General features: G+C 46.1%; 1 protein-coding gene across 2 annotated transcripts in view; it reads left to right on the forward strand.

The window, feature by feature from the left end:
• The first annotated feature begins 508 nt into the window (after nucleotides 1–508).
• Nucleotides 509–26,784, forward strand: part of LOC111076913 (ecdysone-induced protein 74EF) — a 39,522-nt gene continuing 13,246 nt past the window's right edge. Inside the window, exons 1-3 of one of the 2 annotated variants that reach the window (XM_022370964.2) lie at nucleotides 509–796; nucleotides 1,286–1,582; nucleotides 1,852–2,317. In XM_022370964.2, coding sequence (XP_022226656.2) covers nucleotides 710–796; nucleotides 1,286–1,582; nucleotides 1,852–2,317 — 850 coding nt within the window. In that variant the 5' untranslated portion in view covers nucleotides 509–709. Of the gene's footprint in view, nucleotides 797–1,285; nucleotides 1,583–1,851; nucleotides 2,318–22,851; nucleotides 24,974–26,784 lie in introns of those variants that run through there. The other variant, XM_022370963.2, reaches the window with a different exon arrangement.

The raw sequence follows: 26,784 nt of genomic DNA on the forward strand, positions 1-26,784 counted from the left end.
TTTTACTGTATTTATTTTAATTTTAAACGTATCATTCATCTAATGCCCGTTTTTCGCTTTCTTTTCAGACTCCGAAAATAAAGCCAAAATATTCTTACAATTAAACAAAAATATATTTATACAAAACTAAACGAAAAAAAAACTCTTAAACTTTTTTACACTTTTGTGTGCAATCAAAAACAAATCAAAAGTTTTTACACAAAAAACGGAAAAATTGAAACAAAATCAATAATCAAGTATACGCCTAGTAAACGGAGAGAGAGAGGAGAAAGGATAAACATTTTTTTGATTGTGCTCTTGCGTCCAAAAACAAATCACATCAATTAAGACTAAAAATTAAGCAACATTTATACAAAAATTTTCGTTTGTAAAACCAAAAATCAAAACCGTCTCATAAAAAGTGCCTACAACGAAATTTCCAAAAACCAACAAAAATCTTATGATAAGGAGAAAAACGTTTTCTGAAAAGAGTGTGATAGAGAAAGGAGTTTTATTGTAAAATCAATTATCAAATTTTCAAACAAAAAAGAAGGCTTCGAGAGCGAAGCCAACAAACGGAGGAAACATTTTCAAGGCAAGCCACGAGGAGACCCTGGACCTGGGCGCCGTCAAGATTGAGCAGAATTTTCGCGACTGGCAAGGGTATTCAGGAAACGGCTACACGCTGGCAGTGAACAGCATATGCAGTGCAGGCTTTGCCCTATCAGCGATGCCCTTTATCGACGATGCACTGCTCTGGTGTCCGGATAACGATGGTCGTCTTGTCGGTGGCTTAGATCTGGCAACCTGCATAGCCGTGAGTACCAGTCCCGAAGATACCCCAAAATATCCCTAATCGGGATACCAATTTCAACCAATCAACAGCTTCGTGAATCATTCAACAATCTTTAATAAATATGCGACTCATTTAAAGAAAGATATAAACATAATTTAATCAACTAATCAACGACTTGAATCTATGTGTATATGCAACAATTCCCACAATCCCAATTCAACCGATATTCATCAATTTCAACCAGCTATATTCTGCATCTACAGCAAGCCACATTCAACCTGCTTCAACAGCCCATCTGCAATAGTCTCAACTGTCTACCAAAACTCCTAATTTCAACATTCCATACATGCTTCAATACAAAATTCAACATCACCACAGAAGCTCGAAGGAGTAGGGATCCCTGAGGATCCTTCTAATGCGGACTCTGCCGTGCTTAAACCCCCTTCTCTCTACCATTTAAACCCCAAGCCACAATATGAAACCCTTCTCTAAAAACGATCTCTCTTCCAGGATGATTCAGCGGTGAATGGAACGGAAGGCATCAATCCGACAATCCAATCGGCTGGTAATCCCAACAATCAACAGCAGACGGGCGTAGGAATCGGAGGAATTGGAGGCTCTACAAACATTGGAGTTGGACTTGGTGTTGGCGGGGAACTGAACGGATCGGCGGCACGCAGCGTCAATGTGGTGGTGGAGCCGCTATGTGGCAGCGACTCCTCCGACGAGCTCTTCCGCAGCTTCTCCGAGAGCAACTTTGAAATCGAGAGCCTGCTGTCCGATTTGGTTGAGGTGAAAGTCGAAAATGTACATCCGCCAAGAACAGATCAGAGAAGTTTTCAAAACTATATACATATATAACTATTCCACACATTCAATCATGCAGACTATATGTATATATCGGATCGATCCAGAGTGATTCTTTGCTGATTCGATTTTCGTATTATTTAAATGGATTTTTCATCATATGTTTCTTTTCCTTTCTTCCGCTCCTCTCTCTCTCTTTCTCTCCATCTCTGCTCACACCCCCCCTACAACCCACTCCCTCCCTCTCCCCCCTTTTGTATCTTTTTCAGGAGGAGAACAACAACAACGTCATCAGTGCCGCCGATGTGGTGGACGACGATGACTTTGCGAGCGTCGCCGCCGCCGTGGTGGCCGGCGATGATCTGCTAGCCAAAGAGAACGCACAGCTGAGCGCCCAGGGCCTGGTCGACTCGGTGGCCGCCAGTCTGGGCGATGGTGGTGACGCCAATGGCCAGCAGGCGCTTCTGGCCTTCGGCTCCTCCAACTCGGCGGCGGCGGCTGCTGTGGCAGCTGCTGCTGCCGCTCTCTGCGGTGATCTGATCAACAACAATAGCAATGGAGGAGGAGGCGGCGCAGGCGGTGACTGCTCCACCAAGCTGGAGTACGCTCTGATGGGCGGCCAGCCTCATGCGGAGGAGCCCCGCTTCGTGACCAGCGCCGCAGCGAATCCCCTGCTCGTGGAGAAGCTCATGTCCAAGTGCCTGAACATTGAGAAGCGGCTGGATAAGATGGGCGGTAAGTCAAGAGATTTTCTTATCCATATAACGAATGATATATTTTTTTTTTACCCCATTTAATGTGCATAAATATCTTAGCGATTTGTATTTGAATTTATTGTTTAGCGTGTGAGCGTGGCGCCAAACTCTTCGAAACTGTCGTGTGTTGTGCAACACACAAATGTAGGTACATTTATATTTGTACATGTAAAATGTGTGTAGAAATATCTACATGATAAGTGGCGCCCTGTTTCGGGGTGAGTTTGTTTTGGGAACTAACTGATACTGAAATGCGTAGCATAGCATTGCATACTTTCGCGCTGTCAAACTTTTGTATATTGCACGTAAAATTAATGTGTAATTTCTGGTTTAAGTGGGCGGTCGCTAGGGTCGCCACGTAGCCATGTAGTTGGAATGTTGGTTTTACAAGCCAAAAGCTTGCAATACAAAGCTTAAAGTCCAGATTGTTGATTCCAAAGCTTTCACAGCCAAGCTTTTGTGTTTGGTTCCACAAGCAAAGCATTTCAAAAGATGGCGGCAAAATGGAGCGCTACAAACATATCAAATATTCAAACTTCACATACAAAAAGCACTGCCAGCTGATAATTGTCTTGTAATTAATAATTCTAGACATGCCCACTTTTGAAATTTTAATCTAATTAGTTTTCCTAATTAAATTGTTTGTGGGGTAAAAAGCAGCCTCGGATAAATCTCGCACCCTATGGTTCTACCGCCCCCAAAGAAAACCTCACAGCACTGTCTGGCAGCAACTGGCAGAAATAAATAAAAAGGCCAGTAACTTGTTTATTAAATCCCGACAGGATGTCCTCCCTATAAAGGGCCAACCAACTCCTGTAGGAGTCCCCCAAGCCACACCACACCACAAGCACAGTGGCCTCCACCTCCGCACCTCCGCACCTCCGCACCACCCAACCACTTGCTGTTTGGGCAAGAGTCACCGCCCCAGACACCAGTCACAGTCGCAGACTAAAATACAAATGTCGACGCTCGGGTTGTTGTCTCGTCATTCTGCCTAAATCGGAGGAAGGTGGACCAACACCAGCACCACCCCGTGGGGGTTTCTGGGGGAGGCAGGGTGCAGCCGGGTGGCAGACAAATAAACGTCTATTGACACGAAAGGCAGACGGCGACTGGATCCCCGGTTCTGGGAACCGCCTGAATGCCACATACACATACCACAACCACCCACACAGACACCACTGACGCCTCTACGCCTGCTCCTTCGTCCTTCATGGCCTGGCACCTACTTCCTTTTCTCAAGCCACAGCCACAGTCAGAGCCACAGCCAGACAGAGCTCAGGGAGGAAAAGACGGTGCGAGGGGCGGGCCATTTTGGGTTTTCTTTCGACGCTTTTTTTCGTTTTTGTTTTCCCCAAGTTTCCTTCGGCGACGACGAAGCCAAGTCAGACGAAAACTCACCCACCCTCCCTCCCACTCTCTTTCTCGTTCGCCTGCGTCGGGTCAATAAATTTTGCGTGTGGAAATTGTGCGCTCAAGGTCAAAAGGATATTTGCCTCGCCCTCGCCCACTCCCACTCCTACTCCCCTTTGTGTGTGTGTGGGCTGTAAATGTGTTTTGTGTGTAGGAAATGCTTGGAATATATATATATATATATTTAAACTGCCGTCTGGCACCCCACCCCCCAGCCTTGCATTGGTATTGGTGCTTTGGGCACAGACAAAATGGCTGCCCACACTCCTAGTCGGCCATTTTTCTCTGCCTGTGTTCACATGTGTATGTGTGTGTGTGTGTGTGTGTGTGTTCGTGTGACTCTGTGTGCGTGCGGCAGACAAAGACCCGAAACTGGAGGGGGTGTCTGGACTCGTTTTGGGCTCTCTGGCTTTCCGGCAACCTTGAACTTGAACAATTTCGTTGAAGTTCAGGCCGTAAACGAGGCACAATCATAGCGTCCTCGTATACGCCCAAAAAGCACTCCCCCTGGGATGGTTCTCGGACTGAGAGTCCCGTTTTTTCCTTTGGTCCTTGCGACTGGGTTCAAGCGCCGCTCGGCCCAAACATTGAACTCTCGTTTTCAAGGATACACTCGACACTCGACAGCCAGCACTCGGACTCGGACAGAGTCTCGGGCTTGAAACATTGATATGCTGCTCCTCGGATCTCTCTCCCGGCCTCTCCGGCAAGCCGTTGACATTGCGAGCGGTCGTCAACGCTGAGACTCTGAGACTCTGAGATGAAGGCGGAGATGGAGGCAGAGACAGAGACAGAGACGAAGGCGGAGAATGGAGGCAGCAAAGATTGTTCACTTTTATGTGCGAGTTCAGCGTCAGTCCAAGGTTCTTTTGCGGCGGCCACAGCGGAACCCCAGCCCCAGCATCCCCATCACCCTCTGGGGCCCAGCTCTTGGGCTTCTCTTGGAGTCAGACTCCGCGACTCGCTATTAATGTCAAGGGGTTCCACACGAGCAGGCCGAGCAGTTTTTGAAAAGTGCGTTAGTTTCTGCGTTAGACCGCTCACTCCAGGGCTGCACAACCCGCTGATTGAATGGGGAGACGGGAATGGGATGGATGAGATGCCAATCACTTTGATGATCTGGTGCCATTGCGCATACTTGATTGTAGCTGATTCCTGGCATATGGTGGAGTATCTTTTTTCATGGCCACTCGGATATTAATGTTTAAACTTTACTTGGAAAATTTTCTGAAATTCCTTGATCTTCTGCCCGTAGATCTTCTTCTTCTTCCTCTGTCTTTACCTAGAAATGCAATAAGCCTTTGCACGTTCTTCCTAGAATTCCCTTTCTATCTTTAACTCATATTTTCATCACTGTTTTCTGTGCAACCCTCGTCGCCACTTAGCCAGATTATTTATTTGATTATATCCACTGACATTTTCCATTCTACCGAGTGAGTATATCGTATCGCTTTAGCCATGGCTCAGGGCTGTAGCACGCGGTGCACGCATTTCTTGGCTTTAGATTTGGATTGGCAATTTGAATTTTAGATTCATGTTGTACCCATGCACTGCAACAAATTAAAACACTTAAATAATAGTGCAAATTATTAGCCATAAATTCGTAAAAAAAATCTCTTGGACCAGCCTGAAAGTCTTTGCCACCCCAAAAACCCTGCTAAAACTATTTAATGATGTTAAATCAATATTAAAAGCAACTCTTTTTCTTTCTGTGTGGGGCTGTTGTTTCTGAGTTTGTTGCTCGTTTTTCGCTTTTTAAAATGTGCGTTGTTATAACCAAATCAGGATTTTCTGCGTGCCCCGTCCACCATCACTGCGTTGTCTAACAACAATTACAGCGACAGCGACGACAACAATTGCTGCAGTCGCAGCCACAACTGCAACAGCAACAGCAACAACACCAACAAAAAAAAAAAACTTACAACAATTTTAACACAACATTTACAACAACAACTAACGATGTCAGGGGCGTTCATTTGTCCATTGCCAGCCAGCCAGCAAACGAACTGAACCGAACCGTACCGTACCGAACCGGGCCGAGTGCACGTCACTGTCACCAGCAACAAAATACCCCACCACCGCTCCTCACCCACTTAAGCTTTTCCTCCCCATCTAACCACCTTACTGCCCCTGCCCCTCAGTAACCATCCCCATCCACCATCCATCCCCCCTGCGAGTGCCCGAGTGCCAAACGTTGGCAGTGCAAAATGCACTTTGCAATTTTCTTGATTGCTTTGGCATTTGTTGTTACTTTTTTGGTTGCTTTTCGGCTGCTTTTTTTCTCTCTCTCTTTCTCTCTCTTATTTAAATACCCTGTAATCAATACAGTGACTAGAAGGGAGCAGAGCGGAGCATCTATAAATTATAATACTAGTAAATGGTAACCCAACTTAAGAAGTTTTCTCTCATTTCTACGTGGTGTAATACTCGTACTCCATAATAAGTACCAGGGTGTCCCATGGTCGATGCACTCGACTTTAGTTTGTTGAGATTTCTGTTTTATTTTGTATTATATACTCGTACTTATACGACAGTATTGTATTTGTTTTGCGACTTATCTAAATTTGTTCGCTTATTTTTGTTGTTGTTGTTGCTGCTGTACGCATTCGCATTGCAGGTTGACCGCCGAGTTCAAGTTTTAACGGATATCGTTTTAGTTGTTGTGTGTTTCTGTTCTCGTTTTTTTTTTTGGCAGGAGCCTCGCCTTAGCCTCGTTATAAAACAGGCAGCCAGCAGTAGCAGTAGCATTACGACGGACGGACAGCTTGGCTGGCTTCGTGTTCTTTTGTGCGGCGGCCCCTACACCTGCCCCTGCCCCACCCGCTGGCCTGTGTGAAATGAAGTCATTTTGTGCGCCATTTTGTCCAGTCGGAGATTGATTAATGGTCCAGTTGTCAGGTTTTTGAGCGATTTGAAGTTTTCGACTTGCAGATGTAAATGTTAAATGAGTTTTTTTTTTGGTATGGGGGTGGAGCCATTGAAAGATCTTAATTGGTTAGAAATATGTCAAGGAATTCTTATCTTACGAATCTAGTCAGAAGAACTGTGGGGTGAGGAATTAACCCAGGAATTGTTGGGTTGTATAAAGGGATTGAGAACTTTTCAACATCTTTAAATTCTTACTCCAACTCATAGTATCCGATCTTGGACTCAAAGTTGCTGGAAATAAATATAAACTAACTCTTTCTCAGTCATTTCTGTAGGGGAACGGCCTTGTGCAAGCCTTTTCGGAACTTCCTGCACTGCTCTTTCCTTTCGATAGACACTGCTGGTACATCATCAGGGCTCTCATTACACATTAATCTGATTCAATATGCACACAGCCGCTCTCCCATTATTCCACCTTCCCCTCTCTATCTCTCCGTACCTCTTGCCTTTGCTCTCTCGCTGTCCTAATTGCACTGTAACCCATTAACACGAGAGCAGCAACAACTAAAAAAAACTCTGAACCAGTTCGGGCATGCATCCCCTATCCCTCCCTCCTCCACCCATTGTCTGCTCTTTGGGGAATACTCGTAGATAGGGAAGAGGAAAAGAAAACTTTTGTTCAAAACTTTTCACCTTCACCTCAACAGCGGCAATGGAAATGCAAAGAAAAGAGAGAGGGAAAGGCAAGAGATAGAGAGTAGCGAAAAAAAATCATGAAATAGGATAATGGTATGGAAGAAGGGGTATAGCAGAGGTGCATTCCCTCTCTCTCTTTCTCTCTCCATCGGGAAATTAACATGAAATGCGAGACAGCTTCCTGTTGAAACTCCCCCTACCTATTCTCGTCTTGTCCACCCACTTTCTCTCTTCCCACTGCACGCCTCCCGCTCACCCCACCCACAAGTGAACAGAAACTAAAAGCTGAATGGAGGAGGAGGAGGAGCAATTGTTACTGCGATGCATTGCCAGGGGCGGATTGAGGAAGTTGGAGGTTTCGCGGGGGCCACACTTGAACTCAATGTGCGGGGGCGAAGGGTCCGACCTCCCCCTATGCAGTGGGCCCTTGCCAATGCATTCCGTCCCTGAACGAAGCTCGGTTTCATTTCCAGTTTCAGTTTTAGTTCCAGTTTGTTCGATGTTCGCTATTTGCCTTTGGATTGGATTGCATTAGAGCGTGTGCCGTCGTCGTCGTCGCCGTCGCATCTCGTTATAAAGACAGAAATGAAAACAAAAGGCAACGTCGACAGCAGCAGCGACGCGTCAACGATGATGATGATGATGATGATGATACAACCTTACAAAATTCTCAGTCGCAGTCAGTCTGCGGTGCGATCTCTCCCCCTCTCAAAGCCAGCCCCGCGCGGAACCACCTAACCACCCGACATGGCTTTGAATGTTTAGCGCTGAACTTGTCTTGCACACACACAAACACACAAGCACACGGGAACAACATACACCGACAGAGAGCGCCGCGCTTGAGCTGAGAGCGCAGCAGAAAGATAGAGAGTGAGAGGGAGAGCAAGCAACAAACACAGTGATAGCTTTATTTTTGCTTTTGCTTCCCCGTCACAGGCCCCCCCCTTCACAACCGCGTAGCCGTCACAGTCGCCAACGTAGCGTGTGTGGTATGCAGCCTTGAATTAGTTCGCTGCACCCGAACGTACATACAAACACACACACACACATGCAGAGAGAGAGAGAGAGAGGGAGAGAGAGAGAGTGAGAGATATAAAAGCAAAAAGTGTGCGCTTTGTGAGAGTATGCGAAAGCTCTGCTCTGCTTTGCTTTGCTCTGCTCTGCTTTGCTCCCCTTTTGCAATGCTTGCCTGCCCTGCACACCACCCCCCACACCCCACACCCAGCACAACATCTCTTTCCAAATGAAATGTAGGAAAAAAAGCAAAATCTGCTGCTGCTGCTGCTTTTGCTCTGCTTCTGCCGCTGCTGCTGATGCTTCTGGCGCTATATTATATGGCATCCAAAACATGGCACTTCTTGTTTGCATTTTCCATTTTCCGTCTTTGGCAAACATTCTCGTTGCTCCTTCCCCAATGCCATCCCCTAAGGGAGGATTGATCAACGTGTTGCCCCTAATTAGCTTCCTCCTGTCAGGCAAATGCAACTGCAACCCCCTCTAGACCCAAGCCCCACCGCCCACTCTCGGTGCACAGCCTCTTTGGGGCATAATCCGTCAACTGCTGCCATGTCTAGTCTTCTTTTAGATCGTGCCGACACACAGATCTATACAGTCTAGAGGTACATAGTACGAATATCTATCTATGCATATCTGTGGAAACGGATATGCATGATAGATAGACAGACATCTCCCTTCCTCTCTCTCTCTCTTTAGCGAAATGGAAATTGCGTTTGTCGGGAAATGGGGGAAATGAGCGGAAAAACTGGCGCGCTTTCGAATGTGTGTCAGAGATGCAGAAAAGACTAATTGGATGTGTGTGGTTTCTCGAATGTAGTGCAATTTATGTACAAATGAAAACATTTACAATTATGGCATTAAAAAATATACAAAACGAGAAGGAACGTGCGAGTCGCTTCTGGGGACGCGACTCTACTTATACCCGTACTCAGTCAGTATATACATTTTTGTCTTATGTTTTTAGTTTTAGAAAAAAAAATTTTACATTTTACATTTTTTGCTACTCTGTATCACATCTACATCTACAATGTATATACATCTAACTGTAGATTGTACAATGTACTGCCCATTTAGTTCTACATCTCCCCGCTAGGGGTTGCCGCGCACTGAACGCGGCAGTGTGCGGCGGGGAAATGAGTTTCGTTGTCGTCGACGGGGGGGGGCAGGGAAGCAACTGAAAATTATTTCCATTCTGGCTATAATTAGTCCGATCTGGTTCAGTTCGGCAGTCTGGTGGTATGGGCATCTCTACGATCTGCGTAGTTATCGATCAAAATGTGCCCCACAGATTTTCGTCCTTTGTGGGGGCGGGGGGGCGGGGCGATTTGAATACCTTGTAGCGGTGTATCACATGAGTGTGGAAACCAAATTTGGTTGCCCTAGCATAGCTCTGAGATCAGGCGCTCAACAAGCGGACAGACAGACAGACGGCAGACGGTCAGCGGCAGACGGACAGACGGCAGACAGACATGGCTCTATCGCTCGGCTATTGATGCTGATCAAGTTTATCTTTATGGGGTCGGAAACGTTTCCTTCTCTGCGTTACACACATCCACTTTTACCACAAATCTAATATACCCCTTAACTCTTTTTTGAGTACGGGTATAAAAAGGGCATTAAAGGGGTCCATATATATATGTATATCGATAATTATTATCTTTACAAAATCAATTAACAGCGAATAAAGAGTACCCCAAGTAGAGATTCCAAGTTCCCATTCTTAATCAAAACAATTTCATCAACAAGAGAAATTAATCAATTTTTTGAAGATCAATCGAGATATGTAATTTCTAGGCAATCCCTTCTTTTAAAGGTTCAAATGCTACGTAAACTAATAGGATGACATATCGTACCAGCGTTGAGTACATATTTTAATCGGGATGAACTTAATCGCGCGACCTACAAGACCCAACCTGACCTACCCTTCACCAGTTGCATAACACTTGTGATACTTGTGACTTGTATGGCCATTCCAACAGAAAGAAGTCATTATCATTGCCCAGAAATGAATGTTGGGCGTTTAGGAATCTCAGCCCCATATGCGTGCCCATTATGCGACGTGTAAATAGATGCATACTCGTAATGATGCTGATGTTGTTGCTGCTTGTTGCAGTTCGGTATTCAGATCGACACCCAGACACATCGACACATACTTGCACTCGCACTCTCGCATTCGCACTAGACATGGGGCACATGGGGCTTGTCCTTCAAAACGAATAAACAGAAACGTGAAAAACGAAAGCGAAAAATTGTATGCGTAAGAGGCTCACAAGAACAAGAACAACATCACATCGGCAACAACATCTGCAACTGCAACAAAATACATACATACATATGTATGTATGTACATGCATGCAATATGCAACAACATTAAGAACTGCAATGCCAACGGCACGGCAACTGCAAATGCAGAAAATATTAGGCGGATGTCTGTGACTACAACTTGTGCATCTATAATATATCTATATATACATATATATGTATCTATATATGTATGTATATGCACGTATACATATATAGATTAATATTTATAGGTTGCAGGAACTGAGAATGAGACTAAGCCAAGTCTCTCGTGCTGCTGCTGCTGTGTCTCGTTTCGTGTTGGAATAATCAGGTGGATCGCATTATATATGTATTCCCCGAACAGATGAATGGGTTGGTTGGTTGGTTGGATTGCTGGCTGGGGCCTGGCCCTATATCTAAGAGTGTGGCCATTCAGTGTTACCTGTTGGCTTGCTGCAAGCCGGACCTGGTTCTGGGACCTGGTGCTTGTGTTGTTCCCCTCCGCCTAACGATAAACACAAACACTTGGATATTTCTATATATATATGTACATATATAAATGTATTTCTTTTCAGCTGTGTGCATATTTTAGAATGTAATTGTGCATCTGGCCTAGACCTAGAAAAGGAAAATTTTGTTGCTATTATTACGAGTACGAGAACTCGCAATCGGGTGTAGTCGCATTCGTTCGTTTCGTTTCGTTGTTGTTCTCTCGTTGTTTCTCTCTGTCTCTCTCTGTCTCTCTCTCTGTGCCATTTAGTGTGGCACTCATTATTTGTTCTCCTTCCTCGCAAATTAAAAATATGCCTAAGCAAATAAAATGCATTCAATGTGCTTCTATATACGACAGACAACACAAGTACAAGTATCTGTATCTGTGAGGTCTGTCCGCTCCTCCGTCTGTTCGTCTCTTGGCATGCATTTTGTGTCTGTGGGTAATTGTGCGTTAGTTGCCTCCGTACAGGGTGCCTCTGGGCTCAGCGTGATCAGCGTTAAATGGAAGCAATTATTGGAGGTGATATACGAGTATGGGCTTAATTTGATAGCTGTAAGTGCGTTTTGATTGATGGAATGATAATGAAAGAACCATTGAGTCTGATTTCAAATGGGCTACAAAATTAATGACAGCTAGACGAAGGCATAATTGGTACCCACTCTCTGCAGACTCTGCGAGGAAGGAGTCCTCCTAGTACAGAAATACCAGAGACCAAGTTTGGAAACTTTCTCAGAAATATTGATATATTGTGAAGGATAACTTAGAGCCCCATTTAAATTTTAATAAAATGTTCAACAATTCAGCAACCTTTAGTGTCGCTCTAGGACATCTTAGGGTTTGTTCACCCCCTGAAACACCCATTACCCTTGCCAATCGCCGTCTAGCAGAGACATTGGCTTTCAAATGCACAACAGCCAACAACAGCCAACAACAGCCACTACAATTGGCTTTCAACTGCAACGCAATGGGGGAATTTCAAATAAAACTAAAACAAAATAAATGTTGAACGAAACAAAACCCAGAACCAGAACCCCGGAGCAACAACAAACAATTTAAATTGAAAAAAATGTGTATTTTTTTTTAATCTGCTGCCCCAACGACAGACAAAAACGTCCATAAACACCGCCTAACCAAGAGAGAGAGAGAGAGACGCCTCGCCTCCATCTCCACCCGCCGTCTATCGATCCCCCCCAAATCGATCCACCAGAGGCAGCAGCAGCGGCCGCCCCGTTGCAACATTCAGCGGCAACAGCAACTGCTGTGGCGTTCGATATGCGCAAAATTCTAACAAATAAAAATGAGAAAGGAAGGCTAGCATCGGCACCAGACCAAGTTTCAGATACCCTTACCAATTGATGTTCATTAATAGACTCCCACTATGATGATGTTTTCTTCCTTTGCTTTCCTCGTCTGTGCTGCAAACATCTAATACAAATCTAAGTACCCGCGGGGCAGGGTATCAACTGAGAAATACAACAAAATCAAGCAGACCTGAGAGAATGGCTGAGCAGGGAGACAAAACCATAGAGTGAGAGGATGGATGGGGGCCAGGCCAGTAGAACCAAAGGGGTGCTGGGGTGCTGGCGGGGAATCTCAGTAGAACCTCCATGAACTGCCCCGTGGGGTAAGAGCGAAGCTAACGACAATTCATGTCGACTCTCGAGTGGCAGCGGCGAGTGCCGGACTTGTCGTTTTTTCTGCTGTTGTTGTTGTTTGTTGTTTTTGCTGTGGTTGTAGTTGTAGTTTTAGTTGCTGCTGCCTGCCTGCCTGCTGAACGGAAGGGGGGGAGAACTCGGGGCTGGGGGGCAGCACGCATGTTGTCCATGTCCCCATTCGAGTCAAGTGACGTGTTATCTGTCGCCTTCTCTCAGAACTTTGACTTCTATCAGTTGAATGTCGTTGCAGTCGTCGACGTTGCCGCTGCAGTTTGCAAATGCAATATTTGACGTTGCTGCTGCTGCTGCTGCTGTTTGCTGTTTGCTGTTTTGCTGTTTGCTGCCTCTGTTCTGCCTCTGCTGGCTTTGATCGACGATGCCAATCGATCTCACTTGGGGTACGGCTACCGTGTTGGCAGCAGACACTGTCTCTGTCCCCCCAGCTCCACCTTTGACGATGCCTATGTCTCTGTCTCTGTCTCTGCCTCTGCCTCTGGCTCCTCTTGCTCCTCTGTCTGTGGCTCTGCCTCAGTCTCTGCCCCTGGCACTCCTCCTTCTGGCCCGTTTCAATGTCAGTGTGTCTATTATGCGGCATTATGATTGGTATTATTAGCAGCATGCCATGGAAAATGAAAACTGCCAACTGGCAACACTTTCCCTCTCGTTGCTTTCCATTTGCAGCAGCAGCAGCAACAGCAACAACTTCATCATCATCTGTAGCAGTAGCAGCAGCAGCAGCAAGCTGCAACTACGTAAAACTTGCAACTTGCAGCTTGCAGCTATGCAGTAATTATTGCACGATCAATTTGCTGGCCATCCATGTCGGTGCAAAAACTTTCCTTTGCTATATATTCATAAGGTGTGGCTGTGGCTCCCCAAGGTGTGGGTGTGATCTAGAAAAATCTGTTATAGATTATTGCGAAAATAATATATAGCAAACAACATACAATTTTCATATTATTCAGCAGTGATCTATCTTGGCTATATTCTTTATGAGTGATTTCCTCATATAAAGATAAGTTGTAGCAGTTAGATACGCAGAGAAGTAGGTTAAAGCTGGATGTATCAAAGATAAGATGTTGATAGACGTGGAATGTACCTACCTGTATGTATCTGATGATCGAAGCACTTCTAACTTCATTGAAAATCGATCAAATCTATCTACCCGTACATATGTACTTAAACGTGATGGTAGCTATGGAATTTAGTTTTATTCTGAAGGTTACACATTTACCTTCTAGTATGTATTCTTTATTCTGCTATTCCTGGATATTTATATATCCAAGATGTTCTAGCAGATATGCATTTTATCGAATTTTAGATACATTTTAAGAGCCCTCTATGCACCAAGACAATTTAAAGAGTTCTTCTCAGAATATATGTATGTATATATTATTTCGTGGGAACTTGTTAGAGGGCCAGATACCTAGAAATCTAGGATATTTCCACCCCCAATGCCTCTAAGGCAGCCCCCTCTCCGCCCCTTTATTTCCTCCATTCAGACGACGTGTATTGTGGAAGGTACTGGCACAACGTCGAGCGGATAAGCTGCTGCAGTTGGCGTTGCAGTCGCTGTCGCTGTCGCTGCTACTGTTTGCTGCGCTGCCGCAGTCGTCGTCATGCTCGTCGTCCTCACTCCCCCCTCCTCGCGAACCATTAGACGAGGCAATGCCTCTAACGTCTCTCTAGCCCAATGACTGCGGTTGACGGTCGTACAGTTAGACGGACGTTTGCTTTGCTTGCATTTACAACAGACACAGATACGAACACACACAGTTACAGCTAGAGGTGCATGTGTGAATGTGTGTGTGCATTATAATGGCATTGAAAATCTTTTTCAATAAAACACGTAAACAAACAACAGCAACAGCAACATACTGAAAAACCAAAACGAAAATGAAAACGCACGAAAGGCAAATGCAACAACAAAAACAACAACAGCGGAGAAGAGGGGCAACATTTTGCATTTATTTTGTGTATAGTTTTTTTCCACTTTTAGTTAATAGTTTTATTAAACAATATGATTTACATTCCACAAACAACATTTGCAAAAGTGTGAGAATCTTTTAAGATTTATGCTGTAGATTGTTGTTGAAGATAAAGCTTGTTGTTGATTGTTGGTTTTCTTTACATTTTTGTTGGTGAAAATTGTTGTAGATTGTTGATTACTGTCATGTATTATTCTTATTTGTTTTCTTTGGTTTTTTGCTGCAGCGAGTTTTTGTTGTTGTGATGTTGATAGATTTTTGTTGTAAATTTGTTGCTTGTAAATTGTTGTTTCTTGTGTTGCATGACAGCTTTCTGATTATACATAAATATGTTGTTCAGTATGTTGCTGCTGCTGTTTTTTTTTGTTTTTTTTTTTTTTTTTGGGAATTTTCCAGCTGAAATGCTCGTTTGAATTAGCGTTTGTATCTTACGGATTCACAATAGCCTGAACTTGAAAATCGTTGTTGTTGCCGCTTGTCATTGTGCAGTTTAATCAACTTTTGTCCGTCCGCGAGAGAGACTGACACTGAAGGGGGGGACAGTGTGCCGATAGAGAGCGAGACAGAGAGAGAAAGAGACATCGAGAAATGTTTCCATTGAATTTCAATGAACATAAGATACAAATGAGCAATGGGGATACAGATTAGAAGGGTGTAGACTTAGATAGAGATACATATACTTAATGTGTGGGTGTATATACATTTTATGAGGCTAGCGATGCACTTAGATGGGATGAGATACCTTTTGGGAAGAGGAAAAATACGTTCAAGAGGGGTAAAGATACATTTGGGGAAGTCTAATGATACATTTGCGTAGTCTAAAGATATATTGAAAAGGTTAAAAATATAGCGCAAGGCTATTGAGATGTGCACAAAGGAATCCATACACTTCTATGCATTTTAAGGCGTACAGCTACAGTTTGTAAATGTAAAGATATGTATATATTTTTGATGCGGTTATAGACAGGACAGAATCTCAGAGACGTTTTTTGGCAAGCATGTGGAACACAACCCAGAGGGGGGCCCTCTCTACCTGTATCTGCATCAGGCTCATAGATGAAATGATAATTCAGATCGGGACCCGAAAGAGATGGAAAGTAAAATGTAAAATTAATGCCTTTCGGAAATCAAAAGGAAAATCGGCCAGCACCGCAGCAACTCTCGGCCACTCCAACGCGATTCGTTAATTAAAATAAATACTTTCCGGCCTGGGACCAGTGCACGTTGCACGTTATAGGCAAATGTTTTGGTGCCAGAAAATAAAATACAAGTCAAAGAAAACAACAGAAAACGAATGTGAAACTGCTGGCCGGCCATCCAGCCACATGTGGGCCCATGCGGGGCAGATCTCTGGCTGCGTTTTCTTTTCGATTTTCGCTTTTGGCTGTTGGATTTTCCTCGGCACGTTGCATGACCAAGAAGTCAGTTAGTCAGTCAGTGGTACTCGTACGCTGCACCGTAGCGATACGATACGAAACGATACCATCGGATGCCGAGGCAAACGATGCCAAAAGCGGCCTACTAAGATACTTTTACTTGGCCCGGCTCGCTGCCAGACACGATCACGGCACGGCATGGCAACTGGTTTTCGCCACGAGGAGGGTGCATTAGAAATTGGCTGCAGTTCGATGCTTGGGCTCCACACAGATCCAGCTGGAGCTGAGAAAAAACTATGCGAAATTCACTTTCATTATGAATGGACGGCCGCATGGCGCTGCATACAAATGTGACTCGCGATTGCCGGCCGTCGCTGTGGCCAGTCACTTGGTCATCCAACCTGGCCAAATCATGGGGCTTTTCTTTCACAGCTGCTGCTGTGCTAATTGGGTGGAAAAGCAGAGTCGTACAGCTGGTAGACACTGAAGACTCGTAGAAATTGAAGAATTTCCACCATACTTTCGTAAGAAGTTTTTTTTATTGAGGGTCACTTTTCCTATATTCCCATCACTTCAAAACATTGGAACAGCACTCCAATTAGCTAGAAATCTACTAAGTAGAAATCCATTGCCATTGCCATTAAACAGTATAATTTCAGTCTCCTGGTAGCCCCTAGATTCTACCTCTTCAATCTCTTATCTTAAGAACCTCCATCAAAGCTAACTTCTATCTGCTACCTCGTTCATATTCATGAAGCTGGGCGCCCCGAGGGCCTGTCTCGATGACTCGGCCATGTGGTACATGGTGTTGTGTTGGACAGTGGGCACATCAAATCTAATGGCCAACTTTGTTGGTGTTTCTGTTGCTGTTGTTGTTGTTGTTGTGGTGGCTGTTGCACTGCCATTTAGCTCAATTGACGGTGCAGATCCCAAGACGACCAAGACGGACACCAAATGGAAGTGTAAGCCAACTAACACACATCTCTCTTGCACTCCCCTCGCTGCCACCTCTCCCCGAGTTTTTCGCATTTTCATTTCGCATTTTCGCTTTCATTTTCTTTTTCTTTGCAAGCGAGAAAAATATTTTTGTAGCATTTTTTTTATATGCGAGAAAATCGAAAGTTTTTCCCCAGACCATAATGCAAAAAGAAAGTGCAAGTGCAGCAGCAGCAGCAGCAGCAGTAGGGGCAGAGCAGTGGCAACAGTCGGGGTGAAAGGAAGCAGTGGCAGAGTGGCAGAGTGGCAGAGTGGCAGCAGTGGCTCAAAGAAAGGAAAAGCGAAACAATGCCAATGGGGCGTATGAGCAACTTGTTTTCGGGCCAAAATGTAGGATGAATGCCATTGTTGTGTGGCGGCGACACAGCGACGAGTTTTTCCACTGCTACCATTTTCGTTGTCAAGTGCAAGTGGTTTTTCTTGTGGTCAAATGAGCAGCAAAGCAGTAAATTCAATGGCCAAGAGCACAGCCAGTGGCTGTGGCAGTGGCAGCGCGGAATCATGTTGCATGCAGCACAATCAGCAATTTCCTTTTAGCTTCTCCTCATCCCCATCCCCATCCCCATCTCCAACTCCGACTCAGCCTCTGCCTGTGTAGCTTTCGATTTCGTTTAATTAAAACGCATAAAAGTTGAGTCGCCCGACGATGTCATTGTCTAGGATTTTGGCCATAGTACCCGCCAGTACTCCTCCCCAGACTCCTCTTTTCATATTTTAGTTTTTTTTTTTTAAGCGAAGACAAGACAAGACAACAATCTCTTGGCTCTCGTCATTGGCAGTGACAGACAGAAAGCCAGATATAGTCGGTCTGCCACTGACTGGTACTCATACTACTCATATTCGTATTCGTAGTATCTTATCATTGACATTGGCTCGGCTCGCAAAAAGGTGCCCACATCAGCAGCAGCAGCAGCAGCAGCGGCACAAAACTTATTCATCATCATAATTCTTAATCATGCTAAATGCTTGTACTTTGCTCTTTTTGCTTAAGATCTTTTTGCCCCCAAAGTTTCTTGATTTTTTTTACGTCATCTCAATAACATGTTAAGAACTTGTGTGCATTTGGCCATAAGTCGCGGTCAAGGTTCTCACAAGGGGTAGTGAGAAAGTTGACACTTGTAATTGGCCGCGTTACATGCAAAACGAACAAGCAAATCACTCATACGCAAAGTTGTCGGTGCCCCCAAAAGATGATGCAGTCAACCAATCTACTTGTGTCTCTCTTTTTTTTGGCGGTTTCTTCTTCTGATGGTCAAGTGCATTTGAGCCACAGTCTTTTTGCTGCTCTTGTTGGCTGGAAATGGGGAAACAATTGAAGCTGGCTGTCCGAAGCGAAGGTTTTGGCCCAGAGCTAATGAAAAACTGCTGTACAGACAAATATAAATGTTTTCGGCTCTTTTGCTTTCATTTGCGGCTCGAAAGGTGAATGTCATGTGAACATGTGTCGCTCTCTTTTGCGCGCTCTCTCTCTGTTCGCAGAGCTCTGGAAACTTCCTGAAGTTTTCGGCAGAGAATCGGAGAAGATTGTGCAGGTTTTTTTTTTGGCTTGTGTTGGGCGATAGCTAAAAGACTCTTCTTCAAAGAGTTTTGGAATCTTCTTGGAGTTTTGGAGATCTCTAAAGGTTGCTGGAATGAGATCTGACCATAAATTAATCTTCAAGACGGTATAGAAATTCGCAAAATATAAGTTTACATTTTATTTCCTTCCCCAACTCTCCAGGTTTTGTGGATTTTTTGATCATTTCTATGATATTTTGAAATATTGTAACAGAATTACGCACATAGAAAATTCTCAGGGACTTTAAGTTTTTCGAAATCGATAGAAATCGAGCAAAAACCGTACCAATTCTCTTTCTCCAATTGCTGTATAAAATGAGCCATCGTAGCTATGATTCTTAATGGTTTATTCCACACTCTTAATTGATTTTCCTCTTTATGTTCAGTTCTGAATCATCGGTTAGAATGACTGTAGTACCGAATCCCCCTTACTAACAATGTAAATCGCATAAAGTTTCCCATTAATTTGAGCGTAAAATCAACCTTAAAGATCTGTTCGCCAACAGGTCACGAGCTTGCAGTTGATACCCGATATCTATCAGGCTGCTGATGCTGATGCTGCTGCTGCGGTATCTTCCTAATCTCGTCAAGCATCAAAGTCGCAATCATCAATTCCGAACCATTATAAATTTCGCTCGTTTAACCCATCAAAGTCTATTCCCCTGCCGGCACCCACCCGCGCTTACCATCAGCCGTGCCGTGCACCCATCCACCCATTGCTAGGAGAGAGACAAAGAAACTATACGACGAGCACTTTTTTTCGGCAAAAGATTACGAGCGTTGAACAAAGAGATTCTCTAACACTCCCTCGCCTAGTCCCTCGCCCCCTCTCTAGCACTCCTTTTTTCTGTCCCCCACCCCCCACCCATCATCGAAGCCGTAACAATTACAAAGTCTGCTCTTCTTCTCCCACTTTGACTTCTGCTTTGGCGTGAAAGGGAACACAGCAGAAAAGGCAAAAAACAAAAAAGGAAGAAAGTCTAGCTTTTGGAGAACGAGGCTGTAGGGTACCCTGCAGGTAGTAATCTTGCTTTAAATTATATTATTATATAATATTATATATTTAACTAATGAGACAAAATATTAATTGAGTGATTCGTGAATGCATGCAGGAACACAGGCAGTTAATGCACATACTTCATTCCCAGTTTGGCTTGGCCTGAAATGGCCTCTTAATCAGAGGTATCATACAGTTTTGTCGCCTTGTCGTCGTTGCCGTTGCCATCGTAATCGAGTGAGAGTGCATAAAAAGAAGAGAGGGGAAGTGGAAATTGTGATTGTGATTCTGCTTTTGATTCTGCTTCTGTCTCCGCTTCATCTTCAGCCTCTGACACAGCTCCAGCTTCAGCTTCAGCTCCAGCTCCCTCGCCATCTTTCGTCTACAGTCTCCAGGTTTGTCAATCAGTCAGTCATTCAGTCAGTCGGTCGGTTAGTCAATGCGACAAATTTACGGGGACTGCTGCGAGTGGGACTGGGATTGGGATTTTGGGACGCGGTACTGCGACTGCGACTGGGACGACTGTGGTTTGAGTGCATGGCGCGTGTATTAGATGATATGAGGTCATTCACTGCTGTTTATACCGAAATTTTTTGTGTCTCGCCGTCGCTGCTGCTACTGCTGCTTCGCTGCTGCTCTGCTCTGCCCCTGGATGACGCTCCGTTCAATATACAATTTTGTTGTTACTGTTATGGTTCTGTCAGAAGAGTGGCAGAGGTAATGGAAGTGGAAGTGGACGTGGCAGAGGGAGCTGTAAGCAATACCCGAAACCCCAAACTGTTGCCCTGCTTCTACATTTCCGACATCCTCCCTGCCCATCGCCCGTTTGTCTGGGCCCCCTGCGGGCGGGAGGAGTGAGTGGGCAGAGTAGGTGGCGCCCTTTTATTGTAGACTTAACTTGTGTACAGTGGGGCCAGAAGCGTTTCTCTGTGGTGGCTGAGCCCTGAAGAGAGGGGTAAGGAAAAGCACAGAAAGGAATAGATATATCGCCGAATCAATGGATTTATAAATGAACTTGTTTAGGTAGGAACAAAATGAGCTAACGGAGCTGATAGTATCTTCACAGGAAATAGTCTAGCAGTGCAAGTACCTCAATCCTCGCTCTTTGGCGGTCTCCGATCTTCGTGACTAATATATCGATGTCTTATCGTGAGTGTCATAGTAATATTACAATTTTTGATTCGAATTGCAACCACTGTGCAGCTTTGTCGTTGGCTGTTCAATGACTTCTGTTGAAACTTGAATCGACTACACAGTCGTCGTCTCCTTCTCCTACTTATGTACGTATAAAGCCCGCAGGAGTCAAGGAGCTGCGAAGCTCCCAGAAGCTTCCAGCAAACACACACACACATAGGCAAACACAGAGAGACCGAAACGGAGACGAGAGCCACCTAATGCGCTTCCTCTTCAACAAATTCTTTACGACTGTCTGTCTGCGGCCCCCTTTTGGGCGCGACCCCTCCCTCTCGCTCTGTGGACCCCTTCCTCACTGTCCTTACCTTTCTCCTTCTCTGTGGCTGTAGCTGTTAGTCTTCCTCGCTTTCGTTCGCTTTCTCTGTCTGTTCTTCGTCGAGTTGGTAAAGGAGCCGTCGCGACGGCGGCAACCAAACCCTAAGCATGTCCCCGAGAGGTCCATTCTATACATCCCTCTGTTCCACCTCTTACTGATTACCATGACCCCCCCCTACCACCCTCCCGCAGTGCTTCTGTTTCCACGCTTTGACAGTTGGTCGGTACATTGGACTCATTTCAAACACAGACAAGCCAACACACAGACACACACACACACACTCACACACAGGCACACAAAGAGCTATGGCAAAAGTATGTCTGTGTCGGCGTCGCCTCATTTAGGTTCTTCTTTAACACACCCCCCGCCAGCCTAGCCAACCCACTCCCGCCCACACACCCCCCTGGCGCTGATTCTAAAAACAAAACTCTTCCTTCTGCCGCCGCCACAGATCTGCTGCTGCTGCTACTTCTTCTACTTGTCGTCGTCGTGGTCGTCGTCTACTTGCGCTCTGCTTCGCTTCCTTTATTTGCAACATACATTATATGCCGTGAGAGAGCAGCAGCAGCCGCGAAGAGAGAGCAGAGCCGAATCTGAGTGCTGAGTGCTTGCCTTGCCTCCTGCTCGCACACTTGCAATCGCAATCGGCAAAGTAAATGGAAAGGCCGTCCAATCCCTACCCTCCCCTCGAGCTCCCTTCATCCAGAAACAGCACTAAACAAACGGAAAGTGAAAATTTGCTCCACTGCCATCGTCACACACACAGAGAGAGAGAGAGAGAGAGAGAGAGAACGCACGAACGCGAACGCTCTCTCATTCTCCGCACACACAGTGTCGTACATACACTTGCATTGAGTCATAATCGTGCCGATTGCAGCAGCAGCAGCGTCAGCAGCAGCATCGGCAGCGGCGTCAGCGACGACTTCTCTTGCCAAACATTCTCCTGCCCTGCTCTCTCCCCTCCCGTCTCGTCCTGCTCTGGCCAGTGGCCAGTGGCCACCGACCAGATGATCGTTCAGCCCTTTTGAAGTCGTTGTCTGACCCATTTGGAGAGCCGCTGAATTCCTCTCGCTCTTCCCATAGCGGGTGGTGGTGGGCACTGGGTCTGGGTCGTCGCAGCTTGTGATTGTTGTGGATCGTGTTTTGGCTATGGATCGTGGAAGTGATCTTTTCAAAGGGAACTCATTGATTGCAGGTTCTGTGGGGAAATGAGGGGATTCGAGAAAACTTCTTTATGGTCACTTCTTCCGCTGCCAACCAAAAATGGAAGCCCGCGAGAATCGCATGTAAATGTGCATGTGGCACACTAAATCCCCCCCAAACATGAGCACGCACACAAATGAGCAAACAAGTAGCTGCAACAGCACCGCACCAGTGGAAGCATAGCAGGCGGGGCGGAGGAAAAGGAGTAGAAGTAGAAGGAAGAGGAGGAACAGCAGCAGCAGCAGCAGCAGCAAGCGCCAAACATTTTCGCTCTCTCGCTATTACGTTTGTTTGCCATTTTACACTCTCGCAATGTTTTCGCAATACTTGGCGCAGCCAGCACAGCACACCATAGCAGAGCAGAGCAGCGCAGTCATCACAGGCAGCAGCAGAAGCGGCAGAGATAGCAACAGCGACCGACAGAAGCTCCAACAACATTCAGTCGGCGCGAGTCGAGCGAGCGAGCCCCATTCAGAGCCCCATTCGCCGATTGTTTGCTCATTTCTGTCTGCCTTTTACACCTGCATGTGCGTGTGCGTGTGCCGTGCCGTGCCTGTGCGTGTCCGAGCGTGTTCGTGTTCGTCTTGGGGTTCGGCTCCCCACAGTATTTGGGTATTGGTGAGTGAGTGGGGCGCGCGCGCGCTTTTGCGAGACACAACGCTGCCTGCGTTGCTGCCTGCCCGACGCTGACGTTGACGTTGACGCTGACGCTGGCGCTGACGTTTGTTGTTTGCGACCAACAAACAGTGGCAGCGGTTTTTGTGCTGACTTTAGATTTTAGTTTCGCTGATACCGTAAGAGATAAACGACGTGCCGCGCGGCAGCTCCCCCACAAAGCAAGCGGCGAGAAGCGACGAACAGCACCAGAAAGCGAGCAACAAGCAAAAAGAGAGACAGACCGCAGTGGCATGCCCCAAGCCCCAAGCGTGCTGAGTGCTTGTGCAACATAGAGTTATATTTAGTAGAGAATATACCACTACCCACAACAACAACAACAACAGCAACAACAATATAATGTCTCTCTGTGTCTCTGCCGCACCGGCAACAAAAGAGGCGCCCCTGCAACTCTGGCACTCAGAGCCACAAAATTAGTCAAACCTACGCATGATAGAAAATCAAAGAAAATCGTCCAGAATCTGTGAAAAGTTCAAAAGCAACAACAACAACAACAACAACAAAATGCAAACCAGAGCCGAATATGTTATACATTTTGAATGCAATTGAAAATTGAAAATACCTCAAATAAAGCTACGAAAAAATAAACAGCAAAAGAAGAACATAAACAACGAACCGAAAGTGCAAAAAAGAGAAAAATTTTAGTGCAATTTAATAGAATAGTTTAAACAATCAAGAGAGAGGGAAACGAGGAAAAACCCACTGGGAGTGACCCATAGGAAAAGCCATGTCTAAAGTGTAACACGCTGCGTATACGCAACCATTTATCGAAGACATCACGCATACGACGCGTTGTGCAAAATGATTATGGTGCAACATTTGGTGGCTGCCACGGCGCACAATTTCGCCAGCCAGGCGGCAGCCCTAGCCAATGTCTCCAGCTCCAGTTCCAGCTCCTCGCTGTCCTCCTCTTCATCCCTATCATTATCCTCTTCTTCGTCCTCCTCCTCCTCGTCCTCCTCTTCGTCATCCAGTTCGTCACTGTCCTCGGCCCCGCCCACGCCTGTGGCCTCACCAGCGGCAGCAGCTGTGCCAGCTCCAGCAGAGGCCCCGCCAGCAGCGGGAGAGAGCCCAGAGGCAGAGGAGCCCATGGAGGAGGCTGCCAGCCAGGAAGAACCCAAATCAGAGAAGGAGCGGGAGAAGCTGGTAAAGCTGGAGAAGAAGGAACGGGAACGGGAACCAGAACCAGGTGCCATAGATGATACCGAGTCAGGGTCGGCGCGGCAAAGTCCAAGTCCAGCTGCGTCTGCCGCCAAAGCCCAGGAGCCAGCGCCACCACAAGAACAGATCAGCATCCCAGCTGTCGCCGCCGATGAGGAGGTGGAGGAGTCCGAATCCCTCGCCCCCGACTGCCGCGAGTTCAAAGTGCTGTACAACCATCTCAGACAGCAGCAGCACCACCAATCCTCCCCAGACAAAACTCGCAGCACCCTAGACGATGTATCCAAGATCCTGTGGGAGCGCAAGCAACAGCTCCAACGTAGTTCCGTCATCACCAGCAATGTCCAGTCTGCCGCCAGTCAGCTCCTGCCCCAACCACAGCACAGGGATTCCGAGGGAAGCCAGCAGCAGCCCATGAGCGACATCGAGGACGAGGAGACCCTGGAGGATGCGGACGATGCCGAGGCCGATGCGGATGTCGAGGCGGATGCAGACGACGAGGAACTGCTCGAGCAGTACCAGGATGGCTACGACTCGCCCCTGGATCTGTCCCTGAGCAGTGCCACCAGCGCCGCCGCCAATGCAGCAGCGGCCGCCTCTGCGGCCAGTCGCCGACGCGGACGCACCTACTCCGGCACGGAGTCGGATGACTCGGCGCAGTGCGAGCGGGCGAGAATGCGCCTCAAGCCGGAGCGCAAGGCGGAGCGTTCGGCGGCCTACAAGAAGAGCTTGATGAAGCGATACTGTAAGTGTGACAGGGCACGGACTGGGCAGGGCTGTGGATTATTACATTGTACTGAAATGAATTATCTTTTTGGGTTTTCGCGTTGGTCTAGAAATTCTATGGATTCTTGGCAGTTTTAATTTTGGGAAAATTTCTCATTTCCGTGGAAAACATGCACGGTATTTTCCATTTCCCTTTCGAAATTCGTAGTCCAAATAAATTTGTTTTTGTTTCCTTTCTGCTTTGCTTACTTTAAGCGATTCTTTCTCCACTTCCGTGGCACCTACTCACCACCCCCACGGAAACCTCCTTCTAACTAAGTAGAATTGTGAAATGAAATGTCAATTTGGCATCAACAAAATATGTTTATAGCCCAAAAAGAACAATGCACAGAAAAAGCAGAGAGGGAATGATGAAGAGGACAGCCGACAAACAAAAAAGATATAGAAAAAAGCCAAAATAAACATTATTTAAAATAGCGCAATTTCCGCCGGCGTCGCAGCGGCGTCGCTGCCTAAGCACATGAAGCAAAAGCAGAATCTGAATCCTAAGCAGCAGGCAGCAGGCAGCAAGCACCCAAAGTCTACGTCAACGGCTTCGTAACAGTTTCCTAACCCACCTCAACAATTTTATTGATTGCTTGAGGCGGCAGCAGAGGCAGAGGCAGCGAGAAAGAGAGTCAGGCAGAGCGAGAGCAGAGCGAGAGCCAGCTGGTTTATCTAGCTTAAGTGAGTGTAAAACTATGGCAGAGCTCTCTCTCTCTCTCTCTTGGCTGTATTTGGCTATAGTTTTGTAAATTCTCTCTCTCTCTCTCTGTATATGTCTATGTGTGCATGTGTGTGAAATAGTTTTCCTCTCCCGCTGCTGCTGCTGCTGCTGCTGCTGCTCTAAAACTGCCAAAGCTCTGCCAACTTAACTGCTAAATGACTTGAAGGGGGTATGAGGGGAGACTGCCACTTGCTACATACTCTAAGGCGCCCCCCTCACACTCACACGCACACACCTTTATATCTGTGTGTTGTGTGCCATGGGACATGGCCTGGCTCGTAACCCTACAACCAACAACTTGTTTCCTCTATTTGACTTTTACACGGGGCGTCGTCGCCGTCGTCGTCAGCATTCAGCAAAGTTACTGCTGCTGCTCCCCCTATTCCCACTGATTCCCCGTCCCTCCTATTGCTCTTGGCCTGGCCCAGAGATTGCCTCGGTTTTGGCTTTTTGCAACGCAGCTTTTACTTTGATTTGGCCAGGGCCCCGTGGCTCCAGAGATACACACCAACTAGTAGCAAATGTTTCTGCCAATTGCAGTTCTTTACCAAAAGACGCCATGGCGGAAATGCGCTCCTCTCGCTCACAGCTCCCCAAAGTGCAAGATGGTAAGGGATTTATGAGCTACTGCAGATGGGGGAGGGAGAACATTTTAAATGGTATCCTGAAACGAAAAGTGCCAGAAGCAATTAATGATGAAGCAATCTCTCCAACATTTAGAAGGGAACTCAGCCATATTCCTATATCTTTTGATAACTTATATGATTAGTTGAGTGCCAGAAGCTACTTTATCCAGAACTTCTATATATTTGTGGATGTATCTTACATGGTTTTATACGTAGCATAATCTATTAAGATTTAAACCCTGACCTGAACTGAACCCCATAAACAACATCACTTATGCAAACGCTTAGCAAATCCCCAATCATTTGGAACTGTATTCCCACCTGACTGTATTTAAGCCTGACCCTCCCTACCACCCCCTGGCATCTTTCCGCTCCACAAGATGGAAACTGCTGTTGAAATTGGAGTCTCTCCTCTCTCTCTCTCTCTCTCTGTCTATG

The sequence above is a fragment of the Drosophila obscura genome, unplaced genomic scaffold (assembly GCF_018151105.1).
Source record: "Drosophila obscura isolate BZ-5 IFL unplaced genomic scaffold, ASM1815110v1 contig_30, whole genome shotgun sequence".
In the NCBI taxonomy this organism is placed as follows: domain Eukaryota; kingdom Metazoa; phylum Arthropoda; class Insecta; order Diptera; family Drosophilidae; genus Drosophila; species Drosophila obscura.